The sequence below is a fragment of the Lagopus muta genome, chromosome 5 (genome assembly GCF_023343835.1).
Source record: "Lagopus muta isolate bLagMut1 chromosome 5, bLagMut1 primary, whole genome shotgun sequence".
Lineage (NCBI taxonomy): Eukaryota > Metazoa > Chordata > Aves > Galliformes > Phasianidae > Lagopus > Lagopus muta.
The window spans coordinates 21,512,974-21,532,518 of record NC_064437.1 but is presented as its reverse complement, the minus strand read 5'-3'; the positions used below and the strand labels follow the sequence as shown (position 1 = coordinate 21,532,518).

The following is a 19,545-nucleotide window of genomic DNA, read 5'->3' as shown; positions in this document are numbered from 1 at the left end:
AGTACTAACAGCAGAAGGACTGGCATGGAGGAGCTTCTGCAGATGCAGGGGTAGCAGATGTTTTTGGTTTGAACTGAGGCGCTAATCTCTGGTTGCAGTTTTCGTAACTGAAATTTATTTTGAATGATGGCTGCCCAGCGTGTGTTTGCATTTTCCATTGGCTTGACTGTTTTTCCATCCTGTCCTACAAAATGTCTGTTCGTACCCCACAAAATGTGGATTCTTAACAGTTTCCCATTTCATAACGAAGTAGAAAAGATACATGCATTTGATCACAATTATACCCAGGATTTCTTGCTACATTTTCTATTGTAAAACTATTTTGGAGGTGTAGCATGTGTCTCAATCACCAATATTTTTATTTATAATTTCTAGCTTGCGAACAACCTCCTCCAAGGAGAGTTAAAGAAATACCTACTGAAGCATGGGACAACCCTCCCTATCCACATGATACTCTAGTAACATACAAATGTCGGCCTGGATATATGAAAATAGGACGAATTGTGGTCAAGTGTGCTGATGGAGAGTGGAAGCAACAAGGCAACACGGAATGCAGGAGTAAGTACTGAGAGATCACTTCCAGAATTTTACAAGTCTAATGTTGATGAAACTTCAAGTCTAAGCAAAATAAAGCACTAACCTATCTTCTGAATGCAAGTTAAAGAAATTATTTGTTTCTCTTTAGTTTATTCAACTTGTTTTAAAGGATACAGCTTCTTGGAAGTTGATTGGACTTTTTGGCATTAAAAAATTATAGAATTTGTTTTCCCATGCCTTTTCTTTCAAACTATAAAGGAAAACTCAGGTGAGGATAAAAGCTGCTGCTTATTATTTCTGTTGTACCATGTTAAGAGTTTAGAAGTGTCTCACACTTTCATACTGATTTCACTGAGGAAGTGGAACTTAATTATTGTTAGTCAGAAGATACTTTCTATAATGAATGAGTACTAAACACAAATAAATATTAGGCATTTGAGCTTTTTTCTCCCGTGTATTTCATAGAAATTTTGTCTGTCTCAATACAACTACTTGGCTTAATCATACAAAATTAAGTTTCAGAGATCAATAGATATTTTAAGTAAAAAATAATTAATAGACTTGTTGGTAGTTTCTTTTATATTTTAAATTGGGGTGGATTTTTTTTTTTGTTACTTTCTTACTTCTAAATACATTTGCATAAATACTTGGTGCACAGAAATCTTTCCAATTATACTAAAATTAGTGTAGTTTTTTAGTTACATATTTTAGTGAATACTGCCACCCTGTGAACTGATGCTGAAACTGGTAAGGTACATGTAGAGGGAAAAAGAGGATGATTTGGTACAGATAATGTGCTCATATTCACTTTTCATGACAGATCACACTAGATAGCAAAATTTACAATGGAGAGATCTATTTTCTTTGAATCACACTGAAAGAAATTTAGGGCCTATTCAAACATCTCTTATTTGGATTAAAAAACAAACAAACGAAACAAACAAACAAAATAAAAAAACAGGGATGCTGATGTGTAGCAAGAAATGAAAATGCCTTGTTTGATAGAGACTAGGAAGGATGTCTTCTGACGATGCCTAGTAAAATTTAGCCATGCAATCTATTTTGCAGTCCTTATTATAATATCTAAGGGAGATAAATGAGAATTATAGGATCGTGGAATAGTCTGACATGGAAGGACCCACAAGAATCAGAATCCAACTTCTGTCTCCATGTGGAGCCACACAAAATCTAAACCCTATGTCTGAGAGAGGTGCTCAGAGCTCCTTGAACTCTGACAGTTTGGTGCCATGTTCATTCCCCTGGCCAGCACTTGCTCTTGTTAAACTTCACAGGGTTGAGGACTGCTCAACTATTCAGTTGACAAAGATCTCTCTTCAAGGTCTCTCTTTCCTCAAAGGGGTCAACAGCTCCTCCCAGTTAAGTGTTATTGGTAAACTTACACATATGCCTTCAAGTTTTGTATTCAAGTCACCTATGACAGAGACCACGTTCTCATTTTTGCAATTCTGTTTTGGAATCCAATTGAGGCCAGACCATAAGAGCAGTCCTAGGGGAAACTTGAGCCACATTACTGCTGTGGCTTCAGATAATCACTCTTTTTTCAGCACAATTCCCATCAGACTGAGGATATTTAAATGCCAGCCATGGATGGCTTCTATAGTGGAAGGTTTGGAATGGTCTGTGTCAGAAGTTATATGAAAAACTGATGTTACATTCTGTCTTTAAAATGTGTCATAAAGCTTAAAATGAGATTAGTCTTTTTTAAAGGAGCAAAGGCTCCTAATTTGCTATTTAGATTAAAAGAAAGGAAAAAAAAAAAAACTCATTCTACTATGTTCTTATTGAAAACAATGACTAAAAGAAAAGAAGGTTAATCAAGGTAATGCTGAACATTTTGCATTGAATAGTTGTTCAAAACACACTCTATTAATTAAAAGAAAAGTGCTACCTTTCACACTTTCATTCCTCTGTATTTGGTTAAGTACTTGCTTTTTAACTATTTCTTTCTTACCAGGTAAGCCCTGTGGACATCCTGGAGATACTGAGTTTGGTTCCTTTCAGCTTACTGCTGGAAACGAGTTTGTCTTTGGTGCCAGAGTTGAATACAGATGTAATGATGGGTAATGTTATTTAACTCAATATTAGGAGTTAAGGTTTTAATGTTAATAGAAGTACTGGTTATAAATTTGTTGTCTGTAAAGCAGCTGCCAACTTGCTCATATTTAAGAATAAGAAATTGTTGTTTAACTGAAAATACTGTAATTACAATACTAAACGTAACTTTTTCCTATGTCTGGTCAGAAGTTTAGTGGTATTGGAACAACTGTACCTCACACAAACGGAGCTGTCATCCCAAGTCTCAGATAAGGTTGTAGCTCACTTGAAATTATGGCTGCCTGAGTGGAAAGCAAAACGAATTTTCTGCCTCAAAGCAGGCTAACGACTTGACAAGGTAGCCAGTTCAGATGGAAATGCAGCTTCACGCACTGCCATTAGTACTCTCAGTAGGCAGTCGTTATGCAGTTATGTTGGAGAAGTCATTAGACTGTACAATGGAATCGTCTATTCTAAACTACAACACATCAAACCTCCTTAAATCATTTCTGTGAGTTATGAAAGGAGAGAGTTACTGAAGGAAGATGTTTCTGGTAGATTGAGTAACATCTCTTCACTTACTGCTTGGAAGAAATTCTCTTATCTCTCTCTGTTCATCTTCTCCAATGAAAGCTGCAGCAAGGCAGATGTGTAGTGTTGTGTTTAGGTAAGTATGCTGATAACTGGATTATTTCTTCATGAAATGCAAATCAGCTATAACCGTAGTACAGTGTTTTAGCCATGTTTTTGAAGACTTTGTGTTACTGGAAGATGTACATATATAAGTTAGGAAATCAATATTCTCCTTAATCTCGTAAGTGCAGGCAGACAGTTCTTCATAGTCATTTTAGACTAGCTGTAATCTTCTGAATACATTCCAGAATGGTCAGAAGCTGTGTCATTGTGTCTACGATGCCCTCAAGCCTAAAATGATACTAATTCAGTGAAGCATGGGATGCATATGGTTTGGGTTATGTCTGATTTTGATGCTGTCCCATGGCTTTCAGTCTTAGTGGAACAGAGACCACAAGAAATTTAATCTTGCTAATGACTGTGTAAATCACCCTTAGGTTACTTGTTATGTAGAGCTTGATGCCTCTGTAATGAAGTTAATGTTTTACCTATTAGAAAGCTACTTTATGAGTGTTTTTTTTTTTTTTTTTTTTTTGTATTTTTACCATATGCAAGTAAAAGAAACAAAAATAGGGAAGATGGGCAGGAAAACAGTGTTGTTTGTTTTTTTTTTTAATCATGTTTTGGTTAGTCTATGCTAGAACATCTGAAACCTACTTCCCTTGTTTCCAAAGCAGCAGTATTGCTAAGACTGTAATTTTTTGTTCACTTTATTTTGTAAGATACCGAATGCTTAGCCAGAAAAATTACCGTGAGTGTCTTGCAGAGGGATGGAGCAATGACATCCCCCACTGTGAAGGTAAAGAGAAATTGACATTTCATTCCTTATGAAACTGACTTTTTATCTCTCTGATACTATCTAGAACTTGTCTATGATCTCACTACTCTCTGTGGCACTTCTATTGTCTATTCTGATTACTATGATTGCTTATGTTGTAAATAACTGCTCAAGAATATTCACTGATCAAACTCCTAATATTAATTTGCACAGATGTACGTACGTCTAAACTCAAATTATGCAGCAGTGAAACTCATACAATACCCACTCAGCTTTTTTAATCCAATAATTATTCAAACTTTTACCAAAAATCGCTCACAAAATTGAGTCTTATCACTCCCAGATGGCTTAAAGCTCTACCTCATGTACAGACTCTGTATGTAGAATAAGTATCTGCAAAACATAGTTATAAAAGTCAGCTGGGATAAGACATTTTACATGTATATTTATACGTGTATTGTAGCTTATTTTCTCCTCTGTCCTTATGAATATTGTGTCCATTAAGATTTTGTTAGAAGTTTGACATTAGTAAGAAATAAAGAGAATAAAAGACCTAGTCCTCAGACCTGAATAGACTGGATGGCTTAGATAGTACTAGTTACTGAATTTGGAAACCTTTTCACCAGTTTCAAACCTGTACGATTATGGAAGTAATCATCCTTTCTCCCCAGAGATAACTTTTAACTTTTTAAAAGTAATTTTTAATATTAGATATGTGAGTTTTGATGTTTCCTAACAGCTGGTCTCAGGTATTCCACATTCAATTTACTGGAATTTGAGTGTCCTTAAATTTAGGCATACACCTAGCTCTCTGCTTAATTCAGAGCAATGGCTTCAATATTTTTCGTCACATGTTGCCAAAGTACTGCAATTCCTAAGTCCTCACAAACTTCTTCCTTCGTGACTGACAAGTTTTTATTCAGTTGAAAGCGAGCAAATAGTACTAGAATGCATAATAAGTCTGAACACTTGTTAAAAATGTTTAAGATAATCACAGTGATCTATCTATATTTTAACTTGTTGTATGTATAAATTTATTTTAGTGATAGGCCTCAAAGTGATTGTTTTTCCCTTTGGTTTATTTGTTTTGTTTTGTTTTGCTTTCCAGTTGCAAAGTGTTTACCTGTAAAAGCACCAGAAAATGGAAGAATAGTTGTAAGTGGTGCATTTGAGCTAAACCAAGAGTATTCCTTTGGCCAGGTCATAGAGTTTCAATGTAATGAACATTACAAGCTTGTTGGATCTAAAGCAATACATTGCTCTTCTAATGGAAAATGGGACAGTGATGTACCTCAGTGCCAAGGTAAAACACTATTATCCATAAGAAACTTTATTCTCATGGACTTCTAGGAACTGTTACAAAGCTTTAATTTCATTCCACAGCATACGTTGCCTCTAAAGAGTCTCCATTGTATATTTGCAGAAATAGGATAAGAAAGTAAAATCTGAGAGCATTGTATGTATCAGTACAGTCATAGTGGACCATACCTGTTTGTTCCATGTTTTCACTGCAAACTGTGTTTTTCCAGGCTGCACTCAATTTCTTTGAAACTAACTTCAATATAAAATATTATATATATATATATATATATATATATATATATATATATATATATATGATGTATAATATAATAATCTATAAAAGATTTAGTCACTTCAGTGTTTATTTAAGCAAATTAATTATCTTCTTGGCCTATCACTGGACCAGCTCCAGAATGTCTATGACTTTCTTCTACTGGGGAGGTTAGACCTGGACAGAATACTCTACATGCAGTTTCACCAGTGCTGAGCAGAGTGCAAGGATAAAGTGATCTAAATCACACGTGCTGGCACTATTTGTAGAATATAGTGATTTTTATTAAATAAAGACAATTCTGCTGAGATTTATTTCATTCTAATTATAAAATAAATCCAGCAAAAAAATCTAAGACAACCCTCTGGTGTCTTGCTCTATGACCTAGGAAACAAAATCTTATATTTTATCTGGCTTTATGAATGCAAATTTTAGAAAGTGCAAAATCTTGGTGATATTCTGAGTTTGGCAAGAAACTGAGAATGTTGAGTTTTTCTATAGATAGTCAGGTATCCTAGTGTCAGTTCACCATGTATTTTAATGCTGTATTTTTTTTTCTGGTAATGCTATCATTTTATTGATTATCTGCTGAATATGAGAGAGCTTTAGATTTGCTGGAAATTACAAGGAAATGAAATTATGAGAAAGATGAAAAAAAAATCTTAAATTTCAGCTAGCCTAGTTGCTTAGTTTAGAAAATCCCTTATCTTGTACACAATTCTAAAAGCAATTAAAAAATTAATCATAGTCCTGAAAGCTGTCTTATGAATCAGTTTGTTACTCCTGCTGTGCTACAGCATACTTGGCACCCACAATCATGTCACTGAAGAGTTCTCAGTTAAGTTCCACACAGCTTCTGAGTGCAAGTGTTTTTATTGATATAATTTCAATAAATTCAAAAGGGAAAAAAAAATCCCACTAAATTTTATTCCAGTGGGGATGTATTCTCAGCAAATAAAACTGTATAAAATTATATGAATTTATGGATTTTGTTTTTTTCAACTTCAGATATTATTTGTAGCGTGCCATCAATTCCAAATGGAATTGTACATTCCTCGCAGAAGACTTACAGGGAGTCTGAGCAACTGCATTATGTCTGTAACAAAGGATACACGTATGGTGAACGAGCAGATGTACAGTGTACGGAATCTGGATGGTATCCAACCCCCTATTGCACTGGTCAGCCATTTCCTTAAGTTGTTTTGGGAGTAATTTCTGAGATTAGTACTGCCAAATGTTAGTTTGTTCATAAAAATAATAATTTCATTGGCATCTGACTAATACACCATGAAGATCTGGCAGGACTAAGGGTTAAAACAGCCAAAGATCCTGATATTCATTTTTCATTAAGGGACATGGCAAAAATAGTTAATTCAGCCTTTCATTACTCAAGCGTAGGTGCATGGGACTAGGAAAGTAGAATTTCTTGTGTATACTGCATAAAGAGATTGATGCTGAAATACTGAAGCATTAGCAGTTGCAGAAAGGCACTGTGTTCTTTTTATTCTGGAAATCTGGACTAGTGGACAAAACATAGCACATAAAATCTTGAGTTAGAAAGAATTCCTAACTTGAACAAATAGAAAGGATAATACTGAATCTCATTGCCTCCTACAAAATGCAGTGGAAATATTTTAGCAAAGGAATGGAAAAAATCAGACACTGAAAACAATTTTTAAGCAAGCAGGATAGGGGAAAAAATGTTAATATTGGAAAAATTTAAGCTAAAGGAAGAATCTGAAATTTTTAACAGCATGGGAAAATTTGAAATCAGCTTCTCAGAGTAATGATAATGATTATTGAAGTCCTCTTTCTTCACATGAAGACATTTTCAGTGAAATCTGTTTATGGGGTTTAACGTTAACATGTTAACTAGTGAAAGTTCAGTTTAGTATCATTTACAGCACTTAAAGAATTCAATTAGAACTCTAAATTCCACAAATAGGAACTTGTAACCATGTCCTAGCTAAATTAACTTGATATAAAATTGGGGAAAATCTTTAGTGCTTGAATCATGTTCAAGAAGTTGACAAAGGATGCTTTAAACTGAAAAAATACATTGGCAGTAGGGCAGTGTTATAGGATATTATGTACTGCCCACCTTCCTGGGATCTCTTCCAGAAGGACTTCTTTAGAAGTAAAAAGTAGTCAGCCCTATTGCTCATTTGGTCCTTGAAATTTCTGTTTCAAGATTTGTAATTATACTAATTAATATTCATTTCCTATAGTTACGAACTGACATAGTGGACTACATTCAAATATAAGATCTCTCAAAGGTCATTCTGTGGTAGTCTGTTCTTACAGAGCTGTGCGTTTCTAAGAGTAGGAGAGAAGTGTAACCTTATCTTTGCCCTAAGAAATCTGTATTTGACTGTTAATGTATGCAGTTTTAGTCAATGTACCATGTAAATAAGAACTACATAAAGGCATTCTTTCAATTGGCACCTATTTTTCTCTTTCCATGTAGAAGTTGTATGCTTTCCTCCAACATTTCGCAATGGAAACTTTAGACCTCAAAAAGACAGGTACATAGAAGGAGCTACAATCACAATAGACTGTGATTCTGGATATCATTTTAGCACATTGACTGCCAAAAGCATGGCAAAATGCACCAGCAGTGGCTGGGTACCTGCTCCAGGTTGTGTTGGTAAGTAGCTCTCATGAACGAAGACACAACACACAGAATTGTTATTTTGGAAATATCTCAATGAAGAAAGAACTCGAGAAAAATCTTAAGAAACATAGGAAATAAAAATGCCTCTTTGTTGTGTTTCTTAGTGTTATGAAGCTTAATGTGATGATGTGGAAGAAGCACTTAAAAAATATTGGTATAATCTAAATTCACACTGTGTTTATGAGCATGAGTATTATTTGTCACTGTATCTGTGAAACTGTGTTAATTTGCAATAGTGGGTTCCCAGACAGGAAGATTTGTGGTACACCTGCAGATTAGTGGGCCAGCCAAGTTACCAAGATGCAATGAGTGTTAAAGTATCTAAACCAAAGTACAGATTGCAAGGTATGTTTAACCATGGTTACCGTAGTTTTAGTTATTTACTTGCAGTTGTGTGTTAGTATGTAAAGAACTTCATTACAATCTGTCAAACAGTGAAACAAAATATTCTCAATTGATTATGAGGTTGAGCTTTTTTTTTTTTTTTTTTTTTTTTTTGCTTCACTTTCTCATAACTACAATTATATTTTTGCCCAATATGAGCAGTATAAAAGCAAAACTCAGCAATTTCATAATTTGTTAATCTTTGATCTTTTGTCATTAAAAATAATATATTTTTTAAAAGTGTAGAAAACAGAAGGAGGAGAGAGAATCTCTGGTGAAGTCAGTCATATATATGAACATTTGGATAAGATCTATTCAAGAAAAGTACACTGGTCTTATAGAGATTAATCATTTCTCTATTTGCGTTCTGAAACTGAGTTATTTTTCTCAGACCACCTCATTCACTGTTGAGTGGTCTGTTCACAGGATGACCCCTCTTCCTCCAGCATTTGTGCTTTAGGCCAGGGCATTTCAGGAGGAAACTATCTGCATAGCTATCGACACTGAGAAAGAATTCAGAAGCACTGTGCAGTTGTTCCTGTACTCCATGGAATCTACCAGTGTATGTAGTCCCTGTTCTGTTAGTTACAGGAAGCATTCCATGGAGTCATATCTGGACTAATATTTAGAACTTTGTATGCCACGTTTTTTGACATGCATATGTTGATATTGTTGCAATTAAATTCTTTTTAAAGAGAAACCATGTGACTACCCAGCTGTAGATAATATCATATTGAGTAGAAGTTGGCAACAGAATTACTTTCCAATGAGGATTGGGCAGACTATTTACTACCACTGTCGTGAAGGCTACTTCACCCCAACTGAACAATACTGGGTTCAGATTGTCTGTTCTCAAGGGGGCTGGAAGCCAGAGCCACAATGCCTCAGTAAGTACATTTATAACGTTAATTCTATTTTGGTTATTAATGGTCTGTGCAGGAGGAATTGTACTGTACAGCTTAGCAGCTTATTAAATTGTAACTGCTTTAGCTGATCCCTGGAACTGCACTCAGACTGTTTTCCCATCTTCTTGGCTTAAAAAATCACCGGATAAAGTGACACTACAAAGTGAATAAGTTTGAAATTAAACATTTGGATTTGGGTCATTCTTTACACCTGCAGCTATCCCTGAGATTTAGAAAAATTAAGGAGAGTAAGAATTAGGATATGCTTTTCCTCTCTAGAGTCCAGGTCACACGCATGCATCTGCTTTCTTTTGTACACACAGTGACACATACAGATACATTCTTTTCCATGTAAATGTATTATTCCTTCAGTGGCTTGGGTGCAGTGTCTAGAAGTTATTATCTGGAATCCACTGCCTTGTCCTTTGGGATAACCTTTGGGGAAAGGTGGAACACTTTTGAAATAAGCTGAGAGTAAGAATGTCTGCAAATAAGAGATCAAGATGCACTGAATTATCATTCAACTATGGAAAACAAATTTAAACCAGTGAGCTGAGGACTCACCCATAACCCATAACTCTCACAACGCATATCTTCAGTCTCAGTGCAGTTCCTACCTACCAATAGCACCTGAAGGATCAACTAAAGGTTGAATTTTGTTCTCTTGTCCTCAGTGGACAGGAAATCAATGCAGGGAATGAGCAGAGTTGTGCCCAGTGGAAACAACCAGTTACTCCAGTAACACTGCCACAACATTCATTCCATCTGTCTAAGCTCTTGGGATACAGGATGCTGTAGGGACAGCATGCTTAGCTGTTAATAAATTCTCTAGAGCCGGTTTGAGAGGCTGATGCACTTGCACAGGGATAGTAAAATTGCCTGGGATCAAATGCCTAATGTCTCAGCACAGACATCAAAATTTGAGAGACTTAGCAGAGTATACCAGAGTTGTTGTACATGACACTAGAGGCAGTGAAGTTAGCCAGCCTTGCTTATTAACTACAGTAAGGACTTTAGTTTACTAGGCCAATTCTTAGTGCTTTATGAAGCTCCTGTTTTTGTGATACAGTGATTACAGGGCAGTGAAAAGAAACATGCTTTGATTCAGATTTGAAAACTGATGTTCTTTTGGGGATAGACACAAGGGTAGAAGGAGGCTTTTTTGGTAAATCTCTTCCTAGGAATTGTTTTACTGCAGTTTTGGCTGTTTTTATTAATGTGGTTAAATGTACTTACTTTTCTTCTTTAGAGATATGTGATGTCAAGCGTGTGGAAAATGGTGTTATCCAAAATAATTGGAGAAGTTATTACAAAGAAGGTGAAAGAGCTCGATATTTCTGCAATACAAATTATCGTACTGACAATGAAGATGGTGAAATTATGTGCACAAAGAATGGCTGGTCACCTACTCCAAGATGTATCCGTAAAGGTGAGCGTGCTTACTTTTTGTCACAGTTTCTAACTGAAACCAATAAATCTATGATTACATTACCCATTTTAATTCCTCACCACTAATCAGTGAAACTCTAAGTCTAGGTGCCTCTGTACAGCCTATCTGTAATTTCTTGTCTCTTTTCAGTCTCTAGCTGTGCCACTTGATCCCTGTATCTCTTGTTTGCTATCCAGTTGGTATCATATTGGAAGGAGGGAGGAACGGGAAAGTTACCTCTTCTAGAACTGTTTCCAGCTTTTGAACCTGACTTGAGCCAAGCCTGAAATTGCTAGAATGCCTGATCAGAATTATGAATTCCTTAGATAATGATTTTATGCGCATGAATTCCATCTCTCAGACTGTCAGAGCATTTTTTTAGAAAACAATTCCAGCATGAAAGAGATACCTGTGATAGAAGGTTCTCAACAGCCACTCGCTAATATTTTGGCATAGCAGTGAGGAAGCAAAATAAAACTACGATTCCTATTGTTAGCCAGTAGTGGACATTACTGCAATAAGCATCAACAAATTATCAATGGAACTTAAACTTTTGAAATGGTTACACTGAAGTATCATTAACTCTGCTCCCAACACTCAAATTCATCTTGTAGCATTTCTCAAAGGCTTTGTACACCTTATCTTTATCTTTATTTACTTGACTCTAATGTGCCACTGTTGCCATTTCTTATTGTGTTCATTTCTTGAAATGAAGGAACTCTTTGCAGAATGATTTATTAGTGCACAATTCAGTATACTACAGAAGTTTTCTCCCAGATACAAGGCCATAACTTCTAAACAAGAGGATGGATTTCCACCCAGTTAGATTGGCTGAAACAAGGTATTCCAAGTGATGTGAAATCAGGCACAACACCGAGTCCATCTGCAGTGGTGGTTTGTTGTGCAAGATGGAATCCTTTGATATGAGTTTGCTTAGTCCTGCAGTATGTGCACTCTGAGGGATTTCTCTTAGTAGAACTAAGATCTTAGTTGCACATGATGATGATCTCTGGAGTGTCCCACTTGCAATAGGGGCATAACGTCCTCCTGATGCATGCAAAATGCATGCCTAAGAATTTTGTTTCTGCTGAAAACCAAATGCAGCCGTATAGTCTTGGAATCTTGAAGAACAGTTGCAAATTAAATCCCTGCCCAGCCTTGCACCAGTTGGTAATACTGAATTCTGACTTTACATGCTTTGGTTGGATCCCAGAAAGGGACCTTAATGCAGAGGCAGAAATAATCATGTTCTTAAAAATGTTCTAAATCCTACTGCTGTCTTCATTTGTCCTCCTTATTCTAGATATTACATGTATGCCATTTAGCAACGAGAAGGAATTCTGTCTTTCTCTTTCAGAAATGTGCCAGTGGGTTGATCTGACCAACGGCTATTTCATGAAGAGAAAGGCAACATTTGATATAGGGGAAACAGTCACCTATAGCTGTTACAGTGGCTTTGTAACTCCAGAAAGACAAGAAACAGGAGAGATACAATGTCAAAAGAGTGGCTGGTCTCCGCCTCCAAAGTGCATCCGTGAGTAGCACTCAGGCTTCAGAGTTCCCTGCTGCTGCCGCTGGTAAAAATGAGATTTCCTCCGCACTCTGATTTTCTTCATCCATACTGGTATAGTTTTCTTACTGAATGGAAGGAGAGTCAAAAAGAGGACTGAGCCTCCAGAGAGGAACTTTTCTGAGGCTCCAAGAAATAAAGACAGAAAGCAAAAGTGAGTAAGCAGGAAAAAGTATCTCCTGTCTTCTAGGTGAGCTACCTTTTTGGACCCTCAGTGGCATAAAGTATGTTTCACTGACCTTTCCAGTGATTTTAGGTGCATGCACACAAACTTAATCCCAGTTCTTTCATCTTGTTGACAAGAAGATGAACACCTTTCACACTTGTCAGGGACAATTTATGAAGAAATGCCTATCAGCCAAGCGATCATACCCAGAACAAGTCAGCAGACTAGTGAGAAACATGTTTCATTATTTGAAGAGATATTATCATTGTGCATTAAAAAAAAAAAAAAAGGTTAGGCTGTACTTTCTACTCCGAGGCTAGAAACTACATTTTTAAAAAGGACTGGAGTAGTTTCTTATGAAAATAGTTTCGTTCTTGTTGACTTTCTCTTAGAAGCCCTATCCTCTCCTGAACAGGAGTATAGGATAAAAAAGAAGATAATTGATCTTCCAGTGTTACCATGTTGCCATGTTGACCAACTTTAGCTAATATTTTGCCTTATATTTTAGTTTCAGACTATGTTTACCCAGAATTTTATTTATTTATTTATTTATTTATTTATTTATTTATTTATTTATTTATTATGCCCTCACAAATGTTCATGGGCAAAATAAGTAAAACTATTTGATTTTACATCATTAAAATAAGAAGAAATAGTAGAAGGAAAAGAAGATGAATACAATAAATATTATGTGATTACACTACCCATGATATTCTACATTTATGTGCTGACATTGCAGAACTTTTATTGTTTTAAATATCCCCGGTCATTCTGTAGAACCAGCACCCACTGCGGTATAGAAATGGTGGCTCAAAAGAGCAAATTTCAGGATCACCAAATGCACTAACTTTGTTTCATTTTACAGAATCCTGTAAAACACCACAAACTCACGTTTTGACTGACTATGCAAGGAAAAGTATATACCTGCCTGGAGATATAATTGAGTATGCGTGTCATGAGCAATATCAGACTGCAGATAACATGCCAACTGGTACTACCAGGTGTGATGTAAATGGTGAATGGAAGCCAGCACTGCAATGTGTCGGTAAATACATTTGTACTCACTAACCATTGTAACTGTGCACACTGTGAAGCTTTATTCATTCCTGTGCTTTTGTTCTAATTAGTGTTAAGTGATGATAAAAGTGTGGCTGCCTCCTCCCGCCTCTCCTGCCTGGCTGCTGTAGTGCAGCCCAGAGTCCCAGGGGGAGGGGGCCTCTGCCCAGACCCAAGGGCTGCAGGTGTCACTTCCATCTTAGTGGGTTCAACTACTAATGAAGCTGAGCACAAACCCCAAAGGCTCACAGACACTGGGCTCTGACACAGCCACACAGGATGCCACAGACAGGAGGCTGCCTTCTACAGTGCTTACATACAGGACTCAAGTAAAACATAAACATAGACCAGCTATGTCCTCTTTCTTCCTCCTTGCCAGATGAAAGAGACAGAAGTTTACCAGCAAAGGCACAAACAAATGCAGCACTCTGGGTTCTCAAGCATGCATGCGTTCGCTCGCCTCCCTCACACCAGTGTTTCTCTAGTGGCTGGTTTTTGGGATGCCACAGTAGCTGGAATTTAAAGACTCCCACTGGCTGAGATATCTGGCACCTGAATCCAGGAGTGCCTACACCCTTGGTCTGATTTAAGGAGCTGTCAACATTTTTTCACTGACACATATACAGGTCTCACCAGTAGCCTGCACCCAGACCTTGCTGCATGCAAACACATGGAGTTGAAAGTAAGAGTATGCAGCAAGATAGACAAGAAAAGATGTAATGAGAAGATAAAAGATGACAGGGTGGACTGTGGTGGTCAGGTTCAGGGCTCAACTAGATGAGCATACTGACCTGCACAGTTTACTTGACACTTCAATGCCTTTTTCTGTTTATTCCACTTGTTGGGAACTCTCTGCGTGACCCTTTGTGGACTTGCATAGCTGTGCTGATCTCCACACTGCTCCTTATCTGGAGTCCCCCTAGTTCAGGGTCTTATCAGCTGCAAAATCTAGATAGATTGTCCCAAAAGCGGCGCCTGTATTTTCTTGATATCCAATCAATTAATGTAACTGGGAGGCAAGTTTCGTCATTGTCTCCATGCTTGTTTTGTCAGATCTGTATATTTTGTATATTTCTGTATGTTTCTGTATATTTAGTTTGTTTCCCACTTTTCCATTAGTAGTAGCTCATATATTTTTTGTAGGTTTTGCAATATACCATGGAATATTCTTTCTTCACAGCAATAGAATGTGAACTGCCAGTAATGTCCAATAGAGATGTTGATCCTGCAAAGAGCAGATACTACAATGGAGATGTTGTGAAATTCAGCTGTGTACGTAATTATGTAAGAGTGGGCCCTGCTTCTGCTCAGTGCTATTACTTTGGATGGTTCCCATCACCGCCAACATGTAAAGGTAATTCCTCTGTTGACTTTATTGTGGTAGGATACGTATGCGAATACTTCGGTCCTGAAGACTTTTGTGGGCACGTTCTTTAAGTCAGTCTCACACCCAGGAACAATTATTGCATTGTTATCTCTAAAAAGGCGAGCACTGGTTTTCCTCAGATCGTTTGTTAGTGTTCTGCTGTTTTATGTGGAAGAAACCAAACAGTTGAATTTTCAGTGTTCGCTATTCAGCATGTCAAAACATGGAATGTATCTAGAACATCTGTCTGATTCTGATAACCAGGCCACATGTTTTTCTTGTTGTCTTTATCCTCTTAGCTTCACTTAAATGGTTTGCACAAAACTTCACTCAGATTATTAAGTGTAAAATACTGCTTATCAAAAAAGGCATAAATAGGGTGCGATATGACTGCCAGAAATTATTTGAGTACAACCATCTCTTCCTGCACCCTAAATAACTTTTGCCACTGCCTAGCATTGATCATCAAAGACTTTTTTTCTATGCTGTTTTCTCTGATCATGTGACATTTAAAGGGGAAAAAATGATTTTGGAGATGACACACAGCTGAACCCAAGGGAAAGAAATTTGGTGAAAGTTTTTTGTTACAAATTTCCTCAATTTCATCCTGTAGGATTAACAGTTTCCTGCAGAAGGGAAGATATATGCCCCTACTCTTCTCACCATGCTGATGACAAAGCACAACTTGGTGGAATCCGAAAATAATTTTTTTAGACCATGCCTTCCATGAGAAAGATCAAAATGACAAGGGCATTTCAAATTTCTCATCCCTCTTCCTTCCTGCTTACTCAGTCATTTATGTTGTTGCCTTTCATGCCCTCACTCTTCTTTTCACTCAAATTTTTGCATTTGAAAACAAGTGTTTCTTTATGTAGTTGACTCTTTAGCTCAAAACATATTAAGCTCTTTTGGCAAGCATTCACTCCATCAGATGTGAATTCCTTTAATATACAGTGCTCAGCACTGCATGGATGAATAGCGTGTCACTGTTACTTGTAGAATATTTGCTTTTTTATTCCATGAGAATAGTGTAACACAGGTAAGTGGAGTCGATGCCCATGTGATGCTTTTCTTCCATTAAAAATGGATTGATTTCATGAACCACTTATTTTATCATAGCTGGAAACTGATTGTGCACAGAAGTAAGAGAGAAGCGTAACTCATCTCTGTGAGCTCCACCCCAGCATGTATCTAAACAGACACAGGCATAAAATAATGACCTGTTCAACCTTTTCTATATCTCTTTTTTAATTTTAAGCAATAAATTAGTTGCTGTTGTTGTTGCACTTAATATGTAAGTGTGCTAATGGTCCTGACTGTAGTGTATATTTTTGTTCTCTTGATTTCAGAGAATCCCAGAGGCTGTGGACCTCCACCTGAAATCACCAATGGAAATGTTACTGGCAGCTTTCTGGAATGGTATCCACATGGGAACAGAATGGAATATGAATGTGACACTCAATTCAAATTGGTTGGATCAAAGGAAATAGAATGTTTGGATGGGCAGTGGTCACCTCCTCCTTCTTGCATTGGTAATCTACCTTCTACTATGTATATAAAACTATGGTGATGCAATACAAAGATAATCAAATGTGAATTAACTATAGCCATCTGTTCACTAGGAAAAAAAAAAATTGCTTCTACAGTAAAAACAAGAAAAACCTTGTATAGCTGTTGTGGAAACTCCTTCAGTGAAGGATTCCCGTGATACAGCTGCCCCTGTTTTTCACAGAGCTTGTGAGAACATAATCGCTTCCACAAGTATTTATTTTATTGAACTGTTCAGGAGATTCTGAAGCTAACTGTGGTGAAGATCTGGAAAGAGGCAGAGAGGAATGTGCCATCACATGGATATCTTTCCTTAGAAACGGAGCTAGAATCCATTAGCAAACTTCTTCAGTATTACAGAGGTCTCGAAAGTCTTGCAACTACCTTGGGAAATCTGGTAATCTCTGGCTTCTGGATTCTGACACATCTTCCAAAAGCAACACTTATGTTTAAAAACTGTATGACTGCTCACATTTTTTCAATACTTGATCCGCACAGAACAGGTTTTGTGCACAAGCTGAGAAGTGTGTGATCCAAGCTTGAGTGCAGAACTTTTCAAGTCCAGTTTCTAAGTTTGCCCTGGGTCTTCCCTTTCCTCCGGTGGAAGACAGTTTTATGCATCTATTCTATTTACATCACCCTTTTCCTTCCTCACAAGGACTACTCATACGCTGCACTCATCTCTGCAAGCCACCAACCTTCACTGTCCCTAGCACAGCAATGATGGCAGCCCGCAGCACAAACTACAATCATCACAGAGAGGAGACAACTCTGCAGCCCCTCTAATCAATTCTAAGTGATATTAGACAGTTCTTGTAGTAATGCTAATTGAAATTGTACATTACGAATGTGTAGGTATATGATTGAATGTAATTTTTGATTGACCAGAATAAAGGATCCAGATGAGTTGGATTAACTGAAGGTTTTCTTACACTTTAGGGTTCATGTACCTTTGTAAAACTGTTTGGGAAATTAACCTTAGCCGAAATGACTCATTGAGTACATCCTGGAGTTATCTCAGTGATGGAAAGGAAAGAAATTTAGTCAACTGACTAAATTAAAGATGTACTCCAGCTGTGTAGAAGGTTATTCAAGACGTTTAATTAATGGGAGCAGGTTTTACTCACCAAATGCAAAATGAACTATTTTATCTAAGTTCTTTTGGACACTCATATGTGACATCAATACTTTGTGGAATATTTCTGTTCTTTTCAACAGAAGACAAAATGCCATGTGGATCACCTTCTTCTTTCTTGAATGTTGTTCTTCACCAGCAAGATCGAATCCAGTTTTCTCATGGCGATGAAGTAACCTATGGATGTAAGCAAGGCTCTGGGAATGCTAGCAGAATGAGAACAAAATGTCTTAATGGGGAATGGAAGCCTTCACCTCTTTGTAATGGTAATCTTCTTTCGTATTTCCGTAATATTTTAGTTATGAGTTTAACATTGTTATAGTCATGGTTTCAAGGACTTTGAGAATCAATAGGTAACTTGAGGTACTATAGTTTCTCACATCTCAACAAAAGGATTTTTTCATTTCCTCCTCTTTTAAAAGTTAACATAACACATCCTTCATCCTGGAAAGACTATGGAGCTACAAATTTGTAAACACTGAGTAGTTTTGGGGAAGGGAATGGATGGTTACACAGTGGTTAAAATCCAATATGGCTGCTCCACATGTCTTTCACCCTACAGCAGTAGTTTTGTACTCATTCGCCTGTGTTTCCCAGCAATAAGGACCCTTCAGAAACTTCAGACATACCAGTAAAAAAGTCATGTGCATGTTGCGTTAATTAAATGAAGATTTATGTCTCTGGAAATTAGAAATAATATTAATAGCCTCAGTGCGCTGGTTTTACCTTATCCTTGTCATTTTTATGTAGATTAGTCCATTTCTGGTCAGTGGTTTTCTCTCTTTTTTTCTCATGCACTTTCACAGCGTATAAACTTTTAAAAGCAAGCTGTCTAAAACAAACTTTATACCGTAAGAGGAAAAGATGCATTGGAGCCAGTGATTTTGTTTATTAAAAAAAAAAAAAAAAAAAAAAAAGTGAGAAAAAGTGATACTGTATAAGAAAGTGTCTTGGCTGCTTAAATTACTCTGGGACTTTAACAAAGATCAATATGATATTATTAGTGCTATAGTATTATTATGTATTATTAGTATTAGTAGCATTATACTATTAGGCATCATATTCGTTTATGATATTATAGTATTAGTTCTCCCTTTCTTTAGAAGTGATTTTTTTATTCATTGATGATTTGGATAGATTGTACTTTATTTACAATTATTTTGAGGACTGTATTTGGCACAAAACACAATCTGCTCAGCTTTCACACACTGCTCCCGAGAGCCTTATCTTCTCCAAGCTAAACAAGCCAGTTCCCTCAACCTTTCTTCATAGAAGAGGTGCTCCACCTCTGAAGGAATCTTAAGAGTTACTTCAAACCACAATAGTGAAACAAAAAAAACAAAAACACACACACACACAAAAAAACCATTTTCATATGGATAAGTATTAGGAAAATGGTGACTTATTCATTATGAATGCGTACATACATATTATCTGAACCAAATCTGTTCTTTAACTGCTTATGTTGATTTTCTTCAGCCCCATCTCATCAGTGTGTACGTCCAGAGGATATTGTGGTTGTACGCATTGGTTCTCCCAGGAAAACAAAGGAGACTGGGCTGCATTTAACATATAAATGTAAGCCAGCTGACAGACAATTTAAACAGGCAACTTGTGTGTCCGGAAAATGGTCTCCAGAGATTCAGTGTACAGGTATGATTTTAGATTTGCATACAATTTCTTCTTTTTTGTAGGCACGGTAAATGCTCGTTATTGAAGATTCTTAGCATCTCTGT

General features: G+C 36.8%; 1 protein-coding gene across 1 annotated transcript in view; it reads left to right on the top strand.

Annotated features, from left to right (window-relative positions):
• CFH (complement factor H) overlaps positions 1-19,545 on the top strand; it is a 32,861-nt gene that overhangs the window by 4,181 nt on the left and 9,135 nt on the right. The window contains exons 2-15 of the mRNA XM_048945603.1: positions 376-558; positions 2,513-2,618; positions 3,948-4,024; positions 5,112-5,306; positions 6,585-6,755; positions 8,044-8,223; positions 9,330-9,521; positions 10,789-10,968; positions 12,326-12,502; positions 13,570-13,749; positions 14,941-15,114; positions 16,476-16,658; positions 17,893-18,075; positions 19,289-19,462. Of these exons, the coding sequence (XP_048801560.1) occupies positions 376-558; positions 2,513-2,618; positions 3,948-4,024; positions 5,112-5,306; positions 6,585-6,755; positions 8,044-8,223; positions 9,330-9,521; positions 10,789-10,968; positions 12,326-12,502; positions 13,570-13,749; positions 14,941-15,114; positions 16,476-16,658; positions 17,893-18,075; positions 19,289-19,462 (2,355 nt within the window). The remainder of the gene's footprint in view (positions 1-375; positions 559-2,512; positions 2,619-3,947; positions 4,025-5,111; positions 5,307-6,584; positions 6,756-8,043; positions 8,224-9,329; positions 9,522-10,788; positions 10,969-12,325; positions 12,503-13,569; positions 13,750-14,940; positions 15,115-16,475; positions 16,659-17,892; positions 18,076-19,288; positions 19,463-19,545) is intronic.